This window comes from Gracilinanus agilis, chromosome 4 (genome assembly GCF_016433145.1).
Source record: "Gracilinanus agilis isolate LMUSP501 chromosome 4, AgileGrace, whole genome shotgun sequence".
NCBI lineage: Eukaryota > Metazoa > Chordata > Mammalia > Didelphimorphia > Didelphidae > Gracilinanus > Gracilinanus agilis.
In genome coordinates, this window is record NC_058133.1 from 359,059,403 (window position 1) to 359,081,862 (window position 22,460).

At 35.8% G+C, this 22,460-nt stretch overlaps 1 protein-coding gene across 1 annotated transcript in view; it reads left to right on the forward strand.

Annotated features, from left to right (window-relative positions):
* Nucleotides 1-22,460, forward strand: part of ARMC2 (armadillo repeat containing 2) — a 169,756-nt gene that overhangs the window by 15,782 nt on the left and 131,514 nt on the right. Inside the window, exon 4 of the mRNA XM_044676675.1 lies at nucleotides 9,028-9,199. Coding sequence (XP_044532610.1) covers nucleotides 9,028-9,199 — 172 coding nt within the window. The remainder of the gene's footprint in view (nucleotides 1-9,027; nucleotides 9,200-22,460) is intronic.

Here is a 22,460-nt window from a genome sequence, read left to right on the forward strand (position 1 = left end):
AAACTCATCAACTTCTTTATTTTTCTTCTCTGAAATAAACCTGTGAGCCCTGTTTCTATTTAGCTATAGTTTTTTAATGCATTATGTGTTAATTTATAGTGAAAATGGAAAAATGAATATGTTCTAATATCTTCAGTAGCATCAACTGTATTTTTCATGTGTGATTTACTGAAACTGTTTGCCTTTGTTGTTAATTTATGTCTAGAAGCAATGTCATAAAAAAAGCAAAAACAATATTTTATTTATTAATATATTAAATATATTTATTATTATATATTACATATACATATATACAATTAATTAATTAATCTTTAAATTTTAAAATTCTAGGGTTATATGTAGGGATCAATTATTTAAAAAAAAACAAAAATATATCATTGAAGCAAACTTGAATTTAGTCTTCAAATAGCACATGCTGATAGGTCTCAGAAAACAAGAAGAAACAGATATTTTAAATCCAACTCACTCCCATGCTAATGTAACTTGTCTCCTCCTTCAAACAACAGGTCCTTCCTAGCTACTGTTTATTCTACCAGAGTACCTGTTTTTGTTTTGTTTTTACATAAATGCTTTTATCCCTATCCCTACTTGACTTTTAGACTGGCTCCCTCAATTTTCCTAACCAAATTATGGTTAGACTTTCCTAATTGAGCCACCAGAGAATACAAGTTGAACTTGAAGCAGACTCCCTTCTCTGTGCAAGTACAGAGACAGAAACTAATTTCTTACTAGGGGAGAAGTTGGTACTGCAGAATTTCTTCTGGTTGAAAGAATAATTGCTATATGAGAATAATTGCTATATGAGCTATGTATCTTAAATCTGCTTTACTCCTATCCTTTAAAATAAAAAAAAAATTTAGTACAGATGAAAGACAAAAATTAAAAAAGAAAAGATAATTATGAGAGTTAGAATGTAAACTTGTGGGGGCAGCTGGGTAGTTCAGTGGATTGAGAGCCAGGCCTAGAGATGGGAGGTCCTAGGTTCAAATCTGGCCTCAGACACTTCCCATCCATGTGACCCTGGGCAAGTCACTTAACCCCCATTGTCTAGCCTTTACCACTCTTCTGCTTTGGAACCAATACACAGTATTGATTCTAAGATGGAAGATAAGGATTTAAGGGGAAAAAAAAAAGAATATAAGCTTCTTATGGGCAAGAACCAAAATTGAACAAAGAACTTTTATCTTTGGAAGATCTTTTTAAGTTCTTCACTTTGTTTCCCTAGTGCCTACCATAGGGCCTAATGCTCATAGGAGGTAATTAATAAGCACCTGCTAATTTATTAGTGTGCTGTCCAATGCCATAAAATCTCTAAGAAAGATAAGGGGGTGGGGGGGCAGGTTGGGAATTAGGCAGTACAGTAGATAGAGTTTCAAGCCTAGAGCCAGAATTGTGTGGGGTCAGATCTGGCCTCAGACACTTCCTAGCTGTGTGACCCTGGTTAAATCATTTCCCATTGCATAGCCCTTGCTACTCTTCTGACTTAGAATTGATAGTAAAATAGAAGATAAAGGTTGAGTGAAAAAAAGAAGGAAGAAGTCTTTAGACCTGGAATTGCCCATATGGAACCATTACCAACTCCCAAATTTTATAGTTCTCAAATTACAGAAATGACCTCTCCTCAATCTTAACAAAATAGGGCTTAGCAAAATTTCCATATTTTTAGTAATTACATTGTGTAAGTGTGTTTTAGTTTTGGATACTGCCTTTGACAAAGATAGAAGTTTTTCGTTGGTATTGAAATTACTCAGGGTTAGCTCCACTCTCACCTTTTTTTTTTAAATCTTTATCTGAAACCTCCTTCTGTAATATTTAGTAATTTTAGCCAGTAGAGTAATGTAGTTATTTTTATCTCCTTTTGGAGACATGTTTAGATAACGACTCCTTAACCTCAGTTGAGAGGCTATCTTGTTCTTAGAACCCTACTCTTTAGCATCAGTGTCTTTCATATTTTTCCAAAGGCTATTATGAAATATTAATTTTGTTCTATGAATTCTTTATAGCATTTGAAGAAATTTTCAAATATGTATCTCATACTTTTAGACAATATATTTAGATTTACTATAAAATAGATTGTGATTCTGCCTTGTGGCCAATGTTTTTCAATTTTATGTTTATGTTGAAACTTTTTTGATCATTCTGTGATTTTTATAAATAAATCTGGTGAGAGCCTAGTTGACTTTTTTTGATGTATAGCATCTTTTCTGGCCATATGAGGAATTTTTTTGGTTCTAGTTGCAGTATAATATAGTTTTGAAGTCTCAAAAGTATTTTGATAGGGTAACTTGAGTTTGTTCTATCTTCCATTTTCTGTTTGTTCTTGTTAATTCCAAGAAGTTTCTTTGATCAATTTATCAGAATCTGACAATTAGATTATTTTGTTTTTTGATGTTTTCTCTCGCCATGTCATAGTGTCCAAATCTATAATTTTCAGTTGCATTGTTTCCAGGTCTCATTCTAGTTATTTTTCTACCTTATTTTTATGCTTTCCACATGTTTAATTTTAGTTTGTATTTTTCCCATTTTAGATTTGGCTTTATTTTGATTCATTGTTATTTTCAAATTTTGTTTTGGAGACTTTTGTCATTTTAGATTCTGAAATTTTTAAAGCCTCTTTCAGTCTTAGTTTTTAGTTCATATATATATGTGTATGTGTGTGTGTATGCATACCCTCAAACATACTTATGTGCACACACTTAGATGGATGTGTTATTTATATGTATATGCGTATACACATACACATTCCGTTGGGTTGGGTTTCTCTTTTAATTTTAACAATTTTCTTAAATTCTTTGAGTGTTATTTACCTTTACCTATTTGTGTCTCTTTGATGAATTTTTGCATTGCTTCTATTTTAAGTATAAATTTTTTCACATTACTTTCTTTTTGTTTTTTCTTATTCTTTAATATATTTTAAAAATTAGATTAGTGATCATCTTTAATTTTCCTGATGTCAGGTTGGATTTTCATTTGCTTGTGTGAGTTTTAGCAATTTTCTTCAATAATCTTTATTACTATTTTTTGAGGGAGAAATGGCCCTGTTGCAATCTTTTATTTTGCCATCTTCCTCAAGGTAAGGAGGCCCATTTCTAATTGTGGAATTAACAGACCATCCAAGACCTTTATCTGTTCTACACATGTTCTCCTTGTGAGCCCTTAAACTCTGATTTCACCTCTTTTTTCAAAGGATAGCTCATATGGTGATGAACTTTTGAACTGCTAGGTCCTGTATAGGACTGGAAATGTGGTGAGGTGATAGGCTGCTTTGCTGATGATCATGATCAGGGACCAGCAACTGATAAGTTAGGTTATCCGCAAATATGTTACCTTTTTAGACTTGGCAGTGGAGAACTGAGTTTTTAACCTGCTCCTTCCCTGAGCCCTCATTCTTTATGCTCCTTTATGCTCCTTTCATTAACACTGAGCCTGGGGATCCTTCCTTTCCTGATCTCTTACCAGCCGAAAATGTGGAATGTGCTTGGCAGGTAGTTGTGCTTTTTCTCATTTAATGACAAAAAATGTTTTTATTGGCAATGTTTGTTTCAAATTGGTGTGAGTATTCAAATAGGATGGCTGCATTCCTATGTTTGGACTATGAAAACTGACAAAAAGAGCCTGACCGTTACTTAATAAATGTGGTATCTTATCTAGTGTCTCAGTTTGTTTTTGTCTAAACCGAATTCTTATTTCTTCTGTACTCACAGAATCTAATTGCCATAAACTCTGGGCACTTTTTAAAGTGAAACAGTATTTAAAATATTAAAATAAATTATTTAAAATAGGGTAGAGAGCAAGGGATTTGAGGATAGGAGGATCTGGGAATAATTTCTGCTTGTAATTAAAATATTGACTCCCAGGTTTATTCTTTAGTGCACAGAGTTAACTCTTTGAATGTGAATTACTTTTATTTTAATTGTTATTGAAATGAATAACTCCATGGCAGTGCATTATATACTGAGAACATCAAAGCTGCTTAGTTTATATGTTGATCAAATCATAGTAATGAGAGCTCAGAGAATGGCAAGATCTCAGAGATTTTATATTTTGAAGAAAATTCTCTCCTTTCTGACTTCTGGGAGGCTAGGCCTATTAGTGTTGAATTGTTTTACAAAGTTCACAAATGCATGAATAATTATTATTCTTATTTAATGGACAATATTGATTTTCTTTTTTAAATTATTATCATTTACACTAATTAGAGAAGGAATTATAGTATAGTTGCCCATCTAATTAGGACTTAGTTTCATTTGAACAATGCATATTTCCAACTATCTAGTATTAGGATAAATGCATTTGATTGTATAATTCAAAAAATCTACTAGGAAATGTTGTACTTTTTTTCAGGTTTTTCTATTAAAATAGTCTTTTATTATACTAAGAACCCTTACAGAATGTATAGAATAGAAGTTCCTTTCTAAAACTTGAATATATTATCTAGTTATTAGTGAGGAGTTAGTAAAATATAAGCTCTTAGGAATGGAATGGGAAAATATTAAATATGTACTGAACTCTCTTACTAAGTCTGGAAATCCAGACAAAATCAATTGTAATCCTTGCTCTCAGGGAGCTCACATTCTAATAGAGGGAAACAATGCATAAAGGAGAGATCTCATGATCGTGTTCAGTTCTTGACAGATGGAAGGACCAGGGACTATCTTAATTTTCTTTTTTGTATCCTTTCTGCTTTCCCAAAGGCTTTGCATAAAGCAAATGCTTAATGATTAATTGATAAAACACCAGGAAAATAAGCTTCTTAAATTAAACTTTTAATATGCTTCTTTCTTTTTTATTTTTTTTCCTGATTTCTAAAATGTAGCTAACTTCTATAAGAAAAATAAATGCCAAATAGGTTACCCAAATTTGGGCAAAACTGTTCATCAAATCAGTCTTGTTCTTCAATGACAAAGGATCTTATGGAACCATTATGTTATTCATTATGTCTTTCATAGCATCTCTCCTTGGAAAAACTCAAAATAAAAGCATTATCCTATGTACTTAAAATTGCCTTTTGAGGTAACTAAATAGTCTTAATGTTTTTTCCTTTGATATAGAGTCTGGGTCAGTTTTGGGCACATAGAAGGGACAATATTAATACACAATAAGTACTTAATATATATTCATTGATTGATTACTTAACTACTAAACTAAGGTTGAAAGGATCATTCACTTGCCAACAGTCTCAGAACAATCCATTGGTAAAGAGGGAATGAAGTTTTTATTGGGTTCAGTTTTAATCATTTTCTAGCTAAATCCTTTAGCCTTGGTATATGTACATACTTATTCAAAATTAAGTTTTTAGACCTTATCCTGACATTCAGAAGAGACTCAATTGCTCTTTTTGGGGGGAATCATTCACTTTCCTAGTAATAAGAAGCATTGTGGATCAGTGGAAAGAGTATTGTTTTTGGAGCCTGAGAATAGTGGGTTAGAATCCTGCCTTTGCCAACTCTGTGACCTTGAGCAAGGCCTTTCATCTTTTCAGGCCCAAGTTTCCTTATCTCTAAAGTGAGGGGATTGGGCAAGAGGACCTTTAAGGTTCTTTCCTACTCCAAATCTTTGATCCTGTTAAGGCTAGATGTCTTATAAGTCTTTATTTAGGACATTTTTTTGTGCATTAAAATATATCCTTGTAGTTGATGTAGTTGATGATGAACCTAGAAAAAGTGAGAATTTGAATCACTACTATTATTTTGTAGAAATTCAGTTTCCTTTATTGTTAAGTACTAGGTAAGAAAAAATTCAGGAAAATTAGATAACTATTTGGATTGCAAGTCTATTATCCACCATTGGAATATGTGAAAGCCACCCTGTTCGGCACTAGAGATATAAAGTTAAGAAAAAACTTCCTCTGAAGAGGGGAAGTACAATCCAGGTATGGGGAATAAATCTATCTAAAGGCATTGAAATGGGAGGTGGAATGTCAAGTCTCAAACAGCAAGTTGATTGGAACAAAAATTGTATGAAAGGGATTAATTTGAGATAAATCTTGAAGAGTAGGCTAGAACCAGATTTTTGAAAATGGGCTACATTATATTATTTTTTAAATACATCTATGTATCATATAATGTTTTTAACCAGTTGCTTCAGCATCTGTCAGATTTTTGTGCATCTTAGCCCACATTTTAAGGAATTTGAATAAAAGGACTGATTTTTAAAAACCAGATATACCATAAATATTTCTAAACAGGTGTTGTCCCCTTCAAACTAATCATATGGGTGCATATATGGGGGTTTGAGAAAAGGCTATACACTTAATTGAAAAATGCTTCTGTTGTTCAAAATATTTTTTAAAATTCCTTTTTTGGAACTGTTTTTAAAGCCAACAGCATTTTCTTTTAAATATCTTCAAATGAATCAGAATTTTTGTTGTGTGAGAATGAATTTGCTTTTTTTGAAATGATAAGTACAGAGTCAAGTCTGATGAATAATGTGGGTGACTAAGGTAGATGATGAAATTGGGTTTTAAAGTAAAAAATAAGGTGTGACTGAAGTAATGAGACCAAGCTTCTTTTTTCTTGTGTGAAAGTCATTCTAAAAGAAAAATCAAGAAACGTTTTGAAAAATAGACCACTGATTAGATTAACTATCACCTTTGAAGGACGACCTTCATTTCATTTGGATTTATGTTTTGCTTGAATTATTTGAGGAAAGAACAGTGAAAAAAAAGGATCATCTCAGTACCCTCTGTTCATTCACTGTTTTATAGATTGGGGTAGTCATTATTTCTGATATTTTTCTTAGACCTCAATTTGTGAACTATAGCTATAATAATTATTGAATTTAATATGAAAGAAAATTCTCTAAATATTTCCTTTTTGTATTATCCTCTTGTTTAAATAGTGGACTTAAGTATAAAGCAAAAAGGGAAAGAAAAAGGCCTGTGGCTTAAAGGGTCATCCTTAGATGTTGTGGTGCTGCTGTTCTTTTGTGAAATCTGAATTGGGGCTGTATATAACATTTCTGGATGCAGCTTTTTTTTTCTACTTTCACAAGGTTGTTTTCACTGATTTCTGATATTTTGCTAGTAGTGTTGCCCTTCCAAAACTTATAAGCATAGAACTTCAGAGACCTAGAAAAATGCTTCAAGAAACATTTTGATAAGATGGAGATGCTAATTAATGGAATCACTTATCTAATGTAAGGAAGATGTATTAAGCACCCACTATGTATACAAGACACTAGGCTAAATGCTAGAGATAAATAATCAAGTGATAAGTCACACCTTGGGCTTAAGGAGCTTCTATTAGGGTAGGAAGGGGGGAGTATAACATTTACATAGATAAATTAGTATAAAGTAATTGGAAGAGAGAGGTGATACTAATAACCAGGAAGACTGAGAAAGACTTTTAAGGAAGAGATAGTCCATGAGCTGATCATAGAAGGAAATTGAGGATTCCAGGAGGATGATATAGGGTGGGAATGCATTCTGGACCTAGGGGGTTGCAGGGAGGGGGAAGGCAGTGATTATGGACCATCTATGAAAAGCATAACTGTGGGAAATAGAAATTGTGGGCCTGAGTAAGAGTTAGGAAGACAATTTGGTTAGAATACAGGGTGTCCTGATAGGTAGGCTGGAGCCAGGTTATGAAAGCTTTTAAATGCCAGGCTATTTTGTCCAAGAAGTGGGTACCAGTGGGGAACCACTGAAGTTTGTTGAATGGTATGATTAGATAAGTTTGGAAAGTTTATTTTGGCAGCTGTGTGGAGAATGGTTGGGAGATAGGAGAGATGAAAGCAGGCAGTTTACTTTGTTCTTGTTTAGTTGTTTTCAGGTGTGTTGACTCATCATGACCCTGTTGGGAGTTTTCTTGACTAAGATTTTGGAGTGGTTTGCCATTTCCTTCTCCAGCTCACTTTAGAGATGAGGAAATTGAGGTTAAGTGACTTGCCTAAAGTCATACAGCTAATAAGTGTCTGAGAGTAAATTTTAACTCTGGAAGATGTGTTCCTAATTTCAGGCCAGGCATTCTCTCTCAGGAGGCTGTTAGTTCCCTAGAGGAGTAGTAATAAGCATCTGATCCAGGCTGGAACCTATTTGTGTGGAGGAAAATTGATAGATGGATATGAAGTTTGTTGTAGGTAAAAACAAGACTCAGCATCCAATCAATTAAATATTGGGAATGGAGGAATGTTGAAGATAATTGAATCTGTATGTGGAAAGGTGATGGTATCCATAACAAAATTAGACAAATTTGGAGGAGGGTTTGGGGAGGGAAAATTAATTTTCTCTCAGGCATGTTGAATTTGAGCTGATATTCAATTGGAGATGTTCAGCAGGCAGTTGGTGCTGTGGAACTAAGGCTGTATATATAGATTGGAACAGATTTCATAGTGATGATAATTGAACTCCTGGGAGCTGATCAGAGGGTGTATTCAAGACCCAGGACCAAACCTTGGGGGATCACCCACTCTTAGGAGGTAGGGCATAGAATCAACAAAAACAAAAAGAGGAGTGGTTAGATAGGACATTCAGAACAGAGCAGTGTTGCAGAATCCCAGAGGAAGGTATCCAGATAGAAGGTGTGGTCATCAGGGTTAAAAAGCTACTGATAGGCCAAGAAAGGTAAAAAGCCTGATGTGGCATTTAAATGGTATATGGTAATCTTGATTATATTCCTGTGAATCTTCCTTTTAGGTCTCAAATTAAACTATTGTTAGATAAATGTGCAGTGTAGATTCTATAAATACCAACAGAAATTTATAATTCATTAAGTTTTCATGCATAGCTCATCTGTGTTTTCAGATATGCTCTATCTGTATTTAGTGTATGGATAAAGGTTGACAAAACAGTTCAATAAAAAATAAAATATTCATCATGTCTAAGTAAGAATGGCTTGTGGGTAATAAAATTTGAGTTGTATAATTCCAAGGAATGAGCTCTTTAGGGTAAGAGAGGAATTATTTGTGTGCCCCTGGAGGTACACAAATGGCAACCATGTACTTTTAGTGGGTTTTTGGCTACAGGGTTGTGACTTGTATTTTGGACAGAAAGACTTTAGTTAGTCTTTATTTTTTTTAATCTTCTAGAAACCAAAAATTCTTGCATCTCTATCTAAAGAAGATGAAGCTTCTATTTCCTTTCCTAAACCTCCAGTGGACCCCGTGAAGATTAGAAGAGTAAGCAGTGCCCGTGCACGTTTATTCAAGGCATCCTCTCAGGGAAGTCTTCTTCCAGACAAAATATTTCATCTTGATGAGTGTAAGAATATCTAAATGTTCCTAAAACTTAAGGACAGAACTGTTTCTTAAAATGTACATGGAAGCTATTTTTATAATTATAATTTTCCTAGTTCTAGATGATGTGGGAAATCTCAGATTCTATTTATACAACATGAAGTTGTGCTTTTATTTATCTATGTGTTTTGCACATATGCAGCATAGGCTATTCATAACTCTGAGTTTGGCAATGAAAGCATATAGAATTATAGAAACTTAGAATTGGAGGGAATCTCAAAGGTCATCTAATACAACTCCCACCAAAATTACGAATCTTATCCAAGATGCCTCTATGCAAGTAGTCCTTTGGACTCCACATGGAGATTTGTAGTGAAGAGGGACTTGAACCACATCAGGGCCAGCTTGTTATATTTTTGGAAAACTCTAATTGATAGAAATATTTCTGTCTGTTGAATTTGATTCCTGTTTTTCTATAACTCCCATATATTGGTTCTAGTTCTATCCTCTGGGGCCAAGGAAAGCAAGTGCAAACATTCTGCTATGTGAGTTTGGATCCTTCATATCTTTGAAGATGACTCTCATGTGATTAAGGGTTTTCTTTTCAAGTTTAAATATCCATAGTTATTTCAACCCTCCTTGGGTGGCATCATTTCTCGTCCATTCCCCATTCCAGTATTTTGCCTAGGCACACATTCTAGCAGTCAAAGACTTTCTGAAATTTGGTTCCCAGAACTGAATATAATTCTCCAGACATAAACTGACCAGGACAGAATAGAGTGGTCCTGTCCCCTTAAAATTAGATATTATATACTTCTGTTATTATAAAGTGGGGTTAGCATTAATTCTTCTGCCTACGACATTATTGCTGATTCAGACTTAGTTCACTAAGATCCCTATGTCTTTTTGATACAGATTATTTTCTAGCCAAGTCTTCTCTCCATCTTTTACTTTTGCAGTTATTTTTTGAACCAAGGACAAAACATAACATTGATCCTTATTAAATTTCCTCTTTTGAGTCAACCCAGTCTCCAGCCTATTGAGATCCTTTGGCTCCATCTCTCATTTATCATAGTAGTTATCTTTCCAAGCTTTGCTATCATTAGCATTAGCTTTGTCTCTTAGCTCTGTGTCATCCATAGATTTAACAAAAATCCATGTACGCATTCATCAACAAAAATATTAAAGAGAACATTTCCAAAGACAGAGTGCTCCACCAGAAACCTCTCTTGAGGTTGAAACGATCTGTTTAATCAACAATCTCTGAATCCAGTCAGTTAATTTGTTATGAATTTCCTTAATAGAGTTCTGAATTTAGAGTTAGGGGAGATGTATGTTTCTGACATGTTACCTTCTTCTTGATATATCATTTTCCTTTGATCCTGGAGTGTAGAAACTATAAATATTGTAACTATAAGCTCAATAAAGTAGAATCTGTGATCCATTCATAGCCACCTAGGTTCCCATATTTCTTGCCTCAATTGTACCTGATAGACTCTGCGCATCTCTCTCTCTCTCTCTGTGCTCTCACTCTGTTTCTGTCTCTCTGTTCTCTATGCTCTCAGCCTGCCACATGCCCCACTGCAGATCTTAGGTTCAGCCATCTCTGCTGGTCAAGACAAACTGTAACCTGACTCCTAGCCTATCATACCACAACAACCAGTTGGGAGTGGGGCTTTCCCCTAACACCCACTGCAATTTCCATGAGAACCCAAAAACAGGCATTTCCAAAGTCCCGTTACACTTTTTAAAGACTTCTTTTTTCCTCATTGAATTTTGTATCTCTTTTACCATTAGGACAAGAATGTTTTTTAAGATGTTGTTTTCTTCAGTATTTTTGTGCCTTTTTTTTTTTTTTGCTAAGCTGTTAATTCAGTTTTCATAATTTTCTTGATTCACTCTCATTCTTTTTTTCAGCCTTTCCTTTACCACTCTTATTTCTTTCTTTAACTTTTCTAGGAATTCTTGTTAGGTTTTGGTTCAATAAACACTTTTCTTTGAGGCTTTATTTCTAGTTGTTTTCACACTGTTCTTCTGAATTTTTGTCTTCATCTTTTCTGTCGTAGTGTAACATTTTATGGTCAAATTCCATTTTAAGTTGATTGCTCATTTTCTGACCTATTTCTTGACTTTCAACTTTATGTTAAAGTTGGGCCTGTTAAGGGGACTGTCCCAAATTCCAGGGTTTTTTTTTACTGCTGTTTTCAGAACTAATTCTGGAGATCTGCAAGATTTTGGTGCTTCCAGAGTGGTGTGATCCTGGAAGAGATGTGGTTACTGCTGCTCTGGTCTTTGCCCAGGAAGGGCCCCTTGTTTCCTGCAATAGATTTCTCTTTGCCTTGGAACTTCCACCAGAGCCCTTGCTCCCTTGTGGCCAACCTCTAGCACTCCCTTCCACTCTGAATCTGTGATCCAGTACTGTGTATGAGGAATAGAATTACTAATCAGTGCCAGCTGTACCCAATGCCTGGAAAGGGTTTTCTATAGTCTCTTTCTGATGTAGATAATTTATTATTTATTTTTTTAGAAAATTTTTTGCCATGGTTACATCTTTCATGTTCTTACTCTCTCCTCCCCAACCCTTCTGTCCCTCCCCCCCCCCATAGCCAACACACATTTCCAGTGATTTCTTCATGTGTCATCGATCAAGACCTATTTCCATATTGTTGATAGTTCTACTAGGGTGGTCATTTAGAGTTTACTTCTCAAATCATGTCCTCATCAACCCATGTGTTCAAGCAGTTGTTTTTCTTCTTTGTTCCCACTCCTGTAGTTCTTCCTCTGAACGTGGATAATGTTCTTTTCCATAAATCCCTCAGAATTGTCCTGAGTCATTGTGTTGCTGCTAGTATTGAAGTCTATTATATTTGATTTTACCACAGTGTATCAGTCTCTGTGTACAATGTTCTCTTGGTTCTGCTCCTTTCACTCTTCATCAATTCCTGGAGGTCATTCCAGTTCACATGGAATTCCTCCAGTTTATTATTCCTTTGAGCACATTAGTATTCCATCACCAGCATATACCACAATTTGTTCAGCCATTCTCCAATTGAAGGGCATACCCTCATTTTCCAATTTTTTGCCACCACAAATAGCATGGCTATTAATATTTTTGTACAAGTCTTTTTATCTATGATCTCTTTGTGGTACAAACCCAGCAATGGTATGACTGGATCAAAGGGCAGGCAATCTTTTAGCACTCTTTGGGCATAGTTCCAAATTGCCATCCAGAATGGTTGGATCAGTTCACAATTCCACCAGCAATGCATTAATGTCCCAATTTTGCCACATCCTCTCTATAAATAATTCAGAAAGAAGAATTTCAATGTCAGAAAATATGGGATCAAAAAGTCTTAATGCTCTCTTAAATTCTTTTATGGCCTTGATGGGATTTAAAAAAAAAAAGGCAGGCATTCATTATTTTAGAGTGTCTAGATCTGCAGCAGTGAATGGCTTATGTCTTTTTAAATGGAGAAATGCAGAGTCTGGCTGCAAAATCATGTGATCAATAATTGGTAATATTGGTTTTACTTGTGCTTTTGCCCCTTCCTCTATTTTCTTTGCTATGTCTGTATGTTCCTCAGTTGTTTGCACTGCTATTTCTATTTTGTCCCCTACTGTGACCCCTTTTCCTCCTTTCAATTGAGCATTCTTTTCAAGTAACTTTGCTATCTCCTTTCTTAATGTCATTATCAATACAGCGCTATCATCCTTGTGTCCTAGCAATTTGTGCACTAAATTCTTTAAGGACCAATAGAAGTGGAGGAATGAGATGATTACTGCAATTGTGGTTGGTATGAAAGCAAAGACCTGACCTATTTCTAGCTTCAACCATTGGCAGGAATCATATATTTCTATTATTCCCATTATATGGCCTAGGATCACTATGATCCAGAAATTATAAATCATAGTCGAAAAGTTTTATAGTAATGTAAGGATTCCCATCATGGTACAAATTGTTTTCCCCATTGATGCATCCATTGTACCAGTTTGAATGTAAAATTTCTATGGTACTGTGCCTTTAAATTTTCTTTGCTTGCTAAGTTTGTCCTCTTTGCTGTGTAGAGAGGAGAAAAATGACTGCCGTCTGGTTCAAACAGAGGCTTTTTTTCCCCCCAGAATTATTTAGGTACTTTGCCTAAGCTGGCTCTGCCAAAACTATAATAATAATGAGAGTCAATAACCAATGCTTGATAAAAGGGAGAGAAAGAGAATCTATATGGTGAGTTTCTCTTCCAGCTCACCCCTGGGGCTGAATATACATTGGGAGACTTTCAGGGGATGTCACCCCAAAACTGGGTGACCTGGATGGTCGTGCTGCCTCATAGGAGTTGGGGGCAAGGCTTCCCTATAAGAGGAGTTATGTGATACCCCAATCCAATCCCAAATAAGGGTGGGGTTCACACAAACCTCCCCCCATCAGTTAAATTCACAGTGGGTGGTCTGACTTCAAGATGGAGGCAGCCAGACCAAGTTGTGGTTCCCCTCTCCCTTGTAGTCTCTCAGGCACTCTGGAATGCTATCTGAGAGATGAATGACTTTTATTATTCACAATTCAGGGAATGGGGAAAGGGGTGAAGGGCAGAGGGATTTGGGGGTGCCCTCTTCCCTATTCCTATGGGATCCATCACTTAGATGGGAAACCCAATGGTTCCCACTTCTAAGCTTCTCCCCCGCTTCTTCTCCTTCTGTTTCTATTTCTATTTCTATCCTTTCCTATAATTGTAAGTTTTGACTGTAAGGGGGTCTCTCAGCAAGGTTGGGTAATGGGTGAAGGATACTAAGAGATCACTCTCAAAATGGAGTGCAAAACTTAACTGACTTTATGGTTGAAGTCTTGATGCAATGAATGGCTTTGACCAGGAAATCAGGGTTTCAATTTCCAAAGAAAGATCCTCAGGAAGTCCTCAGGACTGGATTCGAGATGGGGTGTCCTCCTCCTCTCTCCTCCCAGTCCTCCGCCCAAAGACCTCTCCTCTCCTTCTTCCCGGAGAAATTCCCAGAATTCTCTCTGGTCTCAACTGTCAGTAACTTTCACCAACTGCCTTCTTCTGGCTCCTTTCGTCCCATCCCCCTTGAACAAATCCCATCCTTATACCTCCAACATTTATTACTCTACCCTGCTGTCATTTTAGCCAATCTGCCAGGTGTGAGGTGGTACCTCAGAGTTGTTTTGATTTACATTTCTCTGATTACTAGATATTTAATACACATTCTCATGTGCTTATTGATAGTTTTGATTTCTTTATCTGAAAATTGCCTATTCATGTCCCTTGCCCATTTATTAATTGAGGAATGGCTTAATTTTTTATACAATCGATTTAGCTCCTTGTATATTTGAGTAATTAGACCTCTGTCAGAGTTTTTTGTTATAAAGATTTTTCCCAGTTTGTTGTTTCCCTTCTGATTATGGTTGCATTGTTTGTACAAAAACTTTTAAATTTAATATAATCAAAATTATTTATTTTACATTTTGTAATTTTTTCTAACTCTTGCTTGGTTTTAAAATCTTTCTTTTCCCATAGGTCTGACAAGTATACTATTCTGTGTTCACCTAATTTATTGTTTCCTTCTTTATATTCAAGTCATTCACCCATTCTGAATTAATCTTGGCGTAGGGTGTGAGATGTTGATCTAAACCTAATCTCTCCCATATTCTTTTTCAATTTTCCCAGCAGTTTTTGTCAAATAGTGGATTTTTGTCCCCAAAATTGGGCTCTTTGGTTTTATCATAGACTTTCTTGCTGACGTCACTTATCTATTCCACTGATCCACCCTTCTGGCTCTTAGCCAATACCATATTGTTTTGGTGACCACTGCTTTATAGTACAGCTTGATATCTGGTACTGCTAGGCCACCTTCCTTCATGTTTTTTTTTTTTTATTATTTCCCTTGATATTCTTGATCTTTTGTTCTTCCAAATGAACTTTGTAATAGTTTTTTCTAGTTCAGTAAAAAAAGTTTCTTGGTAGTTTGATGGATATGGCACTAAATAAGTAAATTAATTTGGGCAGAATGGTCATTTTTATTATGTAGGCTCATCTTACCCATGAGCAGTCAATATTTTTCTAATTGTTTAGATATAGTTTTAATTGTTTGGAAAGTGTTTGTAGTTGTGTTCATATAATTCCTGTGTTTGTTTATGTAGATAGATTCATAAGTATTTATGATTAACACCAACCTTTTAATATTTACCCAATCAAAACCCTTTTTTACCCCTTACACTGGATACTAGAATTTAAATATTACAAAAAAAGTTACAAAAATAATTTAAATGTTACCAAACATTATAGCTTGTTTCTTAACATACAATGCACCTTTTGAGTTGTTAATGACTTAATGATATTTGTCAAAAACATATAAAGCATATTGTTGAACATCTATATGAGGTCTTTGCCCCAGGTTGGGCATAGTGAGACCTCCAGCTTTAATTTACCATAATTAAAGTTTAGATCTTCAGCTCAGAATCATGGCTAAGACATTCCTTTTTTTTTTCTTTCAGCAGGCACAAATGGCTTGTGATTTACACTGTTGGAGGGAGTTTCTGAATCAAAGACATCATGGATCCATTTCAATATTATCTAGTTTACACATATCTTCATCTTTCCACAGGCATATCATGAGACTTAATCACATATTTTGCTGAAATCTATGGCAATGACATCCTGTGTCTACTAGTTTGTGTATATCTAAGTAACATGTAACCAACACACACACAAAAATACAGACATCTATGGTACAAACATGTATGTGTACATGCATGTTTGTACACATGTACATATGTGTTTGCATATGCATGTATAAGTATATATATGATATAAATTTTTCCTTTTTTCTTCTTATCAGAATAAACTGTATCTTAGTCACTAAAGATAGTGAACTTCCCATTTCTCCTGAGCCCAACTTTCTTCTCGAGCAGTGGTTATTTACCTTTTCTGTGTCATGGATTCCTTTGACAATCTAAGGACACTCTCTGAGAATCATATTTAAAGGCATAATGTAAATCCTTATTCTAACGTATCAGGAGGTAGAATCTTACCTATCTTGTCTCTGAATTTTTTGAAAGCTTATCTAAAGATGAGGGTACAAATAGATTGTGTCCAACATTCTCTTCTTTATATACCCTCATTTCTAAGATGACATGTTCATTACCTCTTTTTTCCCCTTTTTTGGTTTTATTACACACATATTATATTTTCTTCATTTCCAAATATATTACTCCTATTCTGCTGCCCAGAAAGCCATTGGTAATCACCAAGATTCTTTTTAAAGTGAAAAAAAAAGCAATTCAGTGAAACTAACATATCAGTCAAAGCGGCACCATAATAAGGGCTTATTAAATACTTGTTGACTAATTCATTGTTATATGTTTTAGGAGATAAAAGAATAGGCAAAGACCATTAGACCCATTCACTACTTTGATGTTGACTTCTTTAGTCATGATTGTCTGATACTGTTGAACCCTTGTTTTTGGAAACAATACTGCTTTTGGTGTTCAAGAGAGATGTGAATGAATTAGCTCGAAAAGACTTAGTGTCTTTATGTAAAAGAATTAATCAGAAAACATTGATGTGGGCAAACTTGTAGTAGAGAAATCACAGAGGAGATTTGGAAGCATGTTTCTTCTTTTAAAAATCTCTGAGGAGGGGCAACTAGGTAGCTCAGTGGATTGAGAGTCAGACCTAGAGATGGGAGGTTCTGGGTTCAGATCTGGCCTAAGACACTCCCTAGCTGTGTGACCCTGGGCAAGTCACTTAACCCCATTGCCTAGTCCTTATCACTCTTTTGCCTTGGAACCACTACATAGTATTGATTCTAAGATGGAAGGTAAGGGTTTAAAAAAATCTCTGAGGGTAGAATAGGGTAAGAAATAATTAAGCAGAGATGGGAGATTTTTTTTTTGGCATATCATGTCATCCTAATCAGCTTACTTCCACACCCTCTGTCTGCTCTAATACCATAACATTTTAAAAAAAATTACAAATATCCTCTTTCCAAATAGGAATACATGTAGTTTGACCATATTGAGTCCCTTAAATTTTCTCTTTCCCATTTATCTTTTTAGGCTTCTCTTGGCTCTTGCATTTGAACATCAGATTTTCTGTTTAGGTCTGGCCTTTTCATCAGAAATGCTTGGAAATCTTCTATTTAATTAAATGACCATTTTTTTCCCCTGAAAGAATATATTTAGTTTTTCTGGATAGATGATTCTGTACTGTAAACCTAGATCTTTTGCCTTCTAGAATATCACATTCCATGCCTTCTGATCCTTTAAAGTGCAGGCTGCTAAGTGCCGTATAATCCTGACTGTAACTCCATGACATTTGAATTGTTTCTTTCTGGCTGTTTGCAGTCTTTTCTCCTTGGCTTGGAGGCTCTTCAATTTAGCTATAGTATTCCTGAAAGTTATCATTTGGGAATTTCTTTCCAGAGGTAAACTATGGATTATTTCAATTTCTGTTTTCCTCCATTCAGGAATATGAGGGCAGTTTTCTTAGATAATCTCTTGTATTATGATGTCCAGGCATCATTATTTTGATCATGGGTTTCAGGTAGTCCAATAATTTGTAAATTGTCTCTCCTGGATCTATTATACAGACCTGTTGTTTTTTCAATGAGCTTTTTTACATTTTCTTCTGTTTTTATTTTTTATTCTTTTGATTTTGTTTCAATATTTCTTGATGTCTCATGAAGTCATTAGCTTCTAGTTGTCCAGTTCTAATTTTTTAGGTATGATTTTCTTCAGTGAGTTTTTGAGCCTCCTTTTTCATTTGATCCATTTCTTCTTGCATTGCTTTCATTTTCCTTTGCCTCTCTTAATTTATTTTTTAAATCCTTTTTGAGTTCTTCCAGAATTTTAGACAAATTCATATTTTTCTTTGAAAATTCGTGTGTGTTTGCTTTGCCTTCACTATCCCCTTCTATGTCTGTTACTTGCTCTTTGTCTCCATAAAATTTTTCTTTGGTTAGGTTTTTTTTTTATGTTTGCTCATTTTTCTAGCCTTTTCCTTGACTTTCACTTTTATTTTAAAGGTGGGTTCTGTTCTCAGAGAAGAGAGGGCTCTCTCTTAAACTTCAGTTCTTCTTTGATGCTACCCTTAGCTCTATTTCTGGGTTTCTGCAAATTTCAGTTTTTCCAAGGGGGTATTATGGCCTATGAGTTGGGATCTCTGAAAACCACCTCTGCTGATGATTCAATCACCCCCTGGGACTGCTAATGGCTTGCAGATTTCAGAACACTGTGAGCTACCCTTTTCTGGGGCTCAAAGTCTAGCCTTAAGGTTGGGCAGGGGCTTTTGGTCTTACTTTGTGCTTGATCAGGTCAGGCACACTGTGGACTGCCTTGTCCTGGGGTTCCGCCTTCATCTTTGATAAGAAGTAGCTAGGTCTGAGTTCCCACAGGCCAGCATCCAGGGGCTGAGCTCTGCATTTACACAAACCTGCAGTACTGCACAGACTATCTCAAGATGGGATTCAGGTCCTCACTGCAAGCCTGGGTGTATGATCCTGGCCTCTCTCTAGGCTTATACAGATCAGGTGCCCAGAGCAGACTGCCTTACTTTGGGATTCCTTATGGCAGGTTTCTTTGGAACTTTATGGAGTGTTCATTGGGTTGCACTGCTGTTGGCTCAGGCAGGGTCTCAGGGTTTGGATGTTGGCTTGGTCCCAGGTTTAGAACCTGGAACAGTAGATGTATGATTGGAGGATTTTGCTGTTGGCTTGCTTCTTACTCCTTGCTGTAGCCTCTGCGGGCTGTGCTCCTCTCTAACCCTGGTGTCTCAGATGCTCTCTGTCTACCTTTCAAGTTGTTCTCTACATGAAAGTTGCTTCACTCTGTCTTCATATTGGTTCTTTCACTCCAGTGTTCGTTTTATGGCATTATTTTAAGTTTGGCTGGAAAGGATTTTCTTGATGAGTTGAGTTTTCCCTGCTTCTACTCTGCCATCTTGGCTCTGCCCTGGGAGATTTTAATATGCAGAGAAAAGATGTAAATAAGAACAGATATAAGTCAGAAAGGGAGAAAAAATAACAATAAACTATGTGTCATAAAGGGAGAAAAAATCAGATGAAAAGGAAGAAATAAGAATGAGAAGGAATGAATGAGAAGCATGTAAAGAAAAAATGTCTAGTCCTCAGTTCTATATTAAAAGCTAGTTCATATCGATTATGTGGTTCGATATGGATATGATTAGGGTTTTGATGTTAAAAGATCACCCTATTGCAAATATGAGTAATATGGAAATAGGTTTTGAACAATGATACATGTATAACCTAGTGGAACTGCTTGTCAGCTACAGAAAAGGGGGGTAGGGGAAGAATCATGAATCATGTAACCATGGAAAAATATTCTAAAGAAAAAAAGATTTTAAAAAAGCTAGTTCATTTTAATGAACCATTGCATTTGTGGAATAAATGTGAGAAGAATTGTAGTGGAGCAGATTGTGTCTTGTTTTGGGCTGTTTGAAATGTTGGTTATCAGTATTGGAATGACATGGTAAACTTACAAAGAAGGGAATGTGTTTATTTGGCTATTGAATTGTGCAGCATCAAAAAAATTGGCACTGTTTATATTGAAAAATTTGTGTCCCAGCTAACTCACAATTGATTTGCCTACTGAAATACAGTGAACTTTATTAAACCCAGTGAACATTTATTGGAGATAATACCTTTAAGTAGGAGGTTGAGTATTGCAGTAGTACAGGGATTTAGAGTCTGAAACCTTGCTCCTTTATACCTGTGTGACTTTGGCCAAGGTATTTTGATTTTTCCGGGTTTCCTCATCTGTAAAATAAGGTTAGACTTAAATGATTTCAAAGGTCTCTTTCAGGTCCAGGACCTATAATTTTATTAATTTAAATATGTGTCCTGAGAATTAGACCTGGACTGGGGGCAAGTTGAAACCTTAGTTCCACTTATTAGATGTAAAACTCTAGGCAAGTCACTTAACTTTTTGTTGCCTCATTTTTCTCATTTGCAAAAATGCCTATAATAACTGCCCCACCTTCTTCACAGTGTTGTGAGGAACAAGTTAGAGAATGGGTATAGACATCCCTTCTGAATTCTAAGCTGTTATATAAATGTAAAGGAGGCAGCAGAGCATTGTGTGTAGAATTAGCACACTGAGGAACCAGGAAGACATGAGTCCAAGTTGTGTTTCTAACATGCTCACTCTGTGACCCTGGACTAGTTACTTAACCTCTCCATGTTCTAGAGATTTCTCTAGGGCTAGAAGTTACAGAGGAAGTATGCATTTTTATTGGTAGTACTCATTAGAGGTTCCCCCATTCAAATAAATGCAAAATATTTTTAAATATGCTTTAGGTACTGATGTCATGATGGAAGAAATGAGAAGGAAAATTGTATAGTCTTCAGTTCTATATTAAAAACTAGTCCATTGTAATACCAATATATTTGTAGAATAATATAAGAAGGATCATAGTGGACCAGACTAAGTGACTTCTTTTGTTTGGGACTTTTGGGAAATGTTGGTTCTTCTTTCTGATGTCTTAGTGTGCTTCTTTTTAAAAAATAATTGTTGACCACTTTTGATATTCTCCACACAGATTTGGTATGAAGATTGTTGTTGTTCAGTCACTTCATATCCAGCTCTTTATGGCTCCACTTGGGGTTTTCTTTGCAAAGATACTAAGAGGTTTGCCATTTTCTTCTCCAGCTCATTTCACAGAAGAGGAAATGGAGACAAACAGGGTTAAGTGACTTGCCCAGGGTCATACAGCTAGTAAGTGTCTAGGGCCAGATTTGAACTAAGGTCTTTTTGACTCTGGGCCTGGCACTTTATCTACTATGCTACCCATGCCCAGTTGTGAAGATTACTTGGGTTTTATTATTATTATTTTTTTGGCTTTCTTGAGGTTAGAGTACCATATAAAGCATTTATCTCACATATTTCAAAATATTGATGGTTAGTATGCTTTGTCTGAGTGTGACTGACAAGGTATGTGTGTTACTAATAGACTTTTTTCCCCAGGAAGTAATTTGTTCTCCAATTTGACTCTGTTGGACAGGCCTGTTGTTTTGGGCAGTTCGTGTCCTCTCTTGAGATATTGCAGTTGGCTGTACTCCACACTGGTGTGTTTTGCTGCCATGACTTCACAGTCCTTGAAGCTTCCTCTGCTTCATGCCTTAAAGCTGTATGGAAGAACACTATCAGAACCTTTGGCTTTGTAGGGGCTACTGCTTCACTCTGCATCCACAGATCATGTACTGGCTGTCGTTGACATTGACGCTCTCTGGACTTAGAATGTATTGTTGCTCGGTAAATAATAGGAGTGAAAAGAAATTTTTGTGAGCATAGTTAAGAGATTTATGTTCAGGGCAGCTGGGCAGCTCACCAGATAGGGAGCCAGGCCTGGAGATGGGAGGTCCTAGATTCAAATTTGACTTCAAAATATTTTCTAGTTGTTGTAACCCTGGGCAAGTCACTTAACCCCAATTTTCTAACCCCTACTGATCTTCTGCCTTGGAACTTATATTTATTATTGATTCTAAGACGGAAGGTAAGGACTTAAAAAAAAGATTATATTTATATAACAAGAACACAAAACCAAGGTCTTTTCCTTTCCCCTTCTCTTCCCTTTTCTTCCTTCCCTTCCTTTCCTCCTTTTTTTGAGACTTAGTTTTTGCTTGTACCACCCTGTAGGCATGACTGTGGTGAGGGCAGGTTTGAAGCCCCCTGGATTAGGAAAATAGGTTTGCAGACAACACTAATTAAAGTAGGGACAGCTGCTTAATGCCTTTGTTTTCAAATATTTTCGTTGGCTGATAGTTGGCTTTAAGTTGCCAAAAAGAAACACACATAATACATTGTTCCTAAACTGCTGTGATCCTAATTATTATTTTCAAGTTTCACCAGGAACTTAAAAAAAATTAACCAGCAATGTTGAGGCAAATTTGCAGATGTAGCAGTTCTAAGATCAGGGACATGGTTATTACTGTTCAGTTTGAGGGCTTAGTTCATTAAGAATAAGATGGATGTTGATGGGCAGGTTTTTGCTCTTTGCAAGGATCCTGCGGTGGTAGAATGCAAAGAATAGTGACATTGAATTCCTTTTTTCCCTTGTTTCTTCCTCCTTCTCAAAACCACTAAATGTTATATTATATCCAAATACAGTATACTTTAAGAACTCTTTGGCTATCCTAAAGCATAATTTGTATTTCCTCAGTTTAAAAGACTTAAAACAAGCCTAGTATGATGGAAGAGATCCTGGACTGAAAGTCAGGAAATCTGGGTGTTGTAGTCATCAGGGGTGAGCTGGTAAATGCTT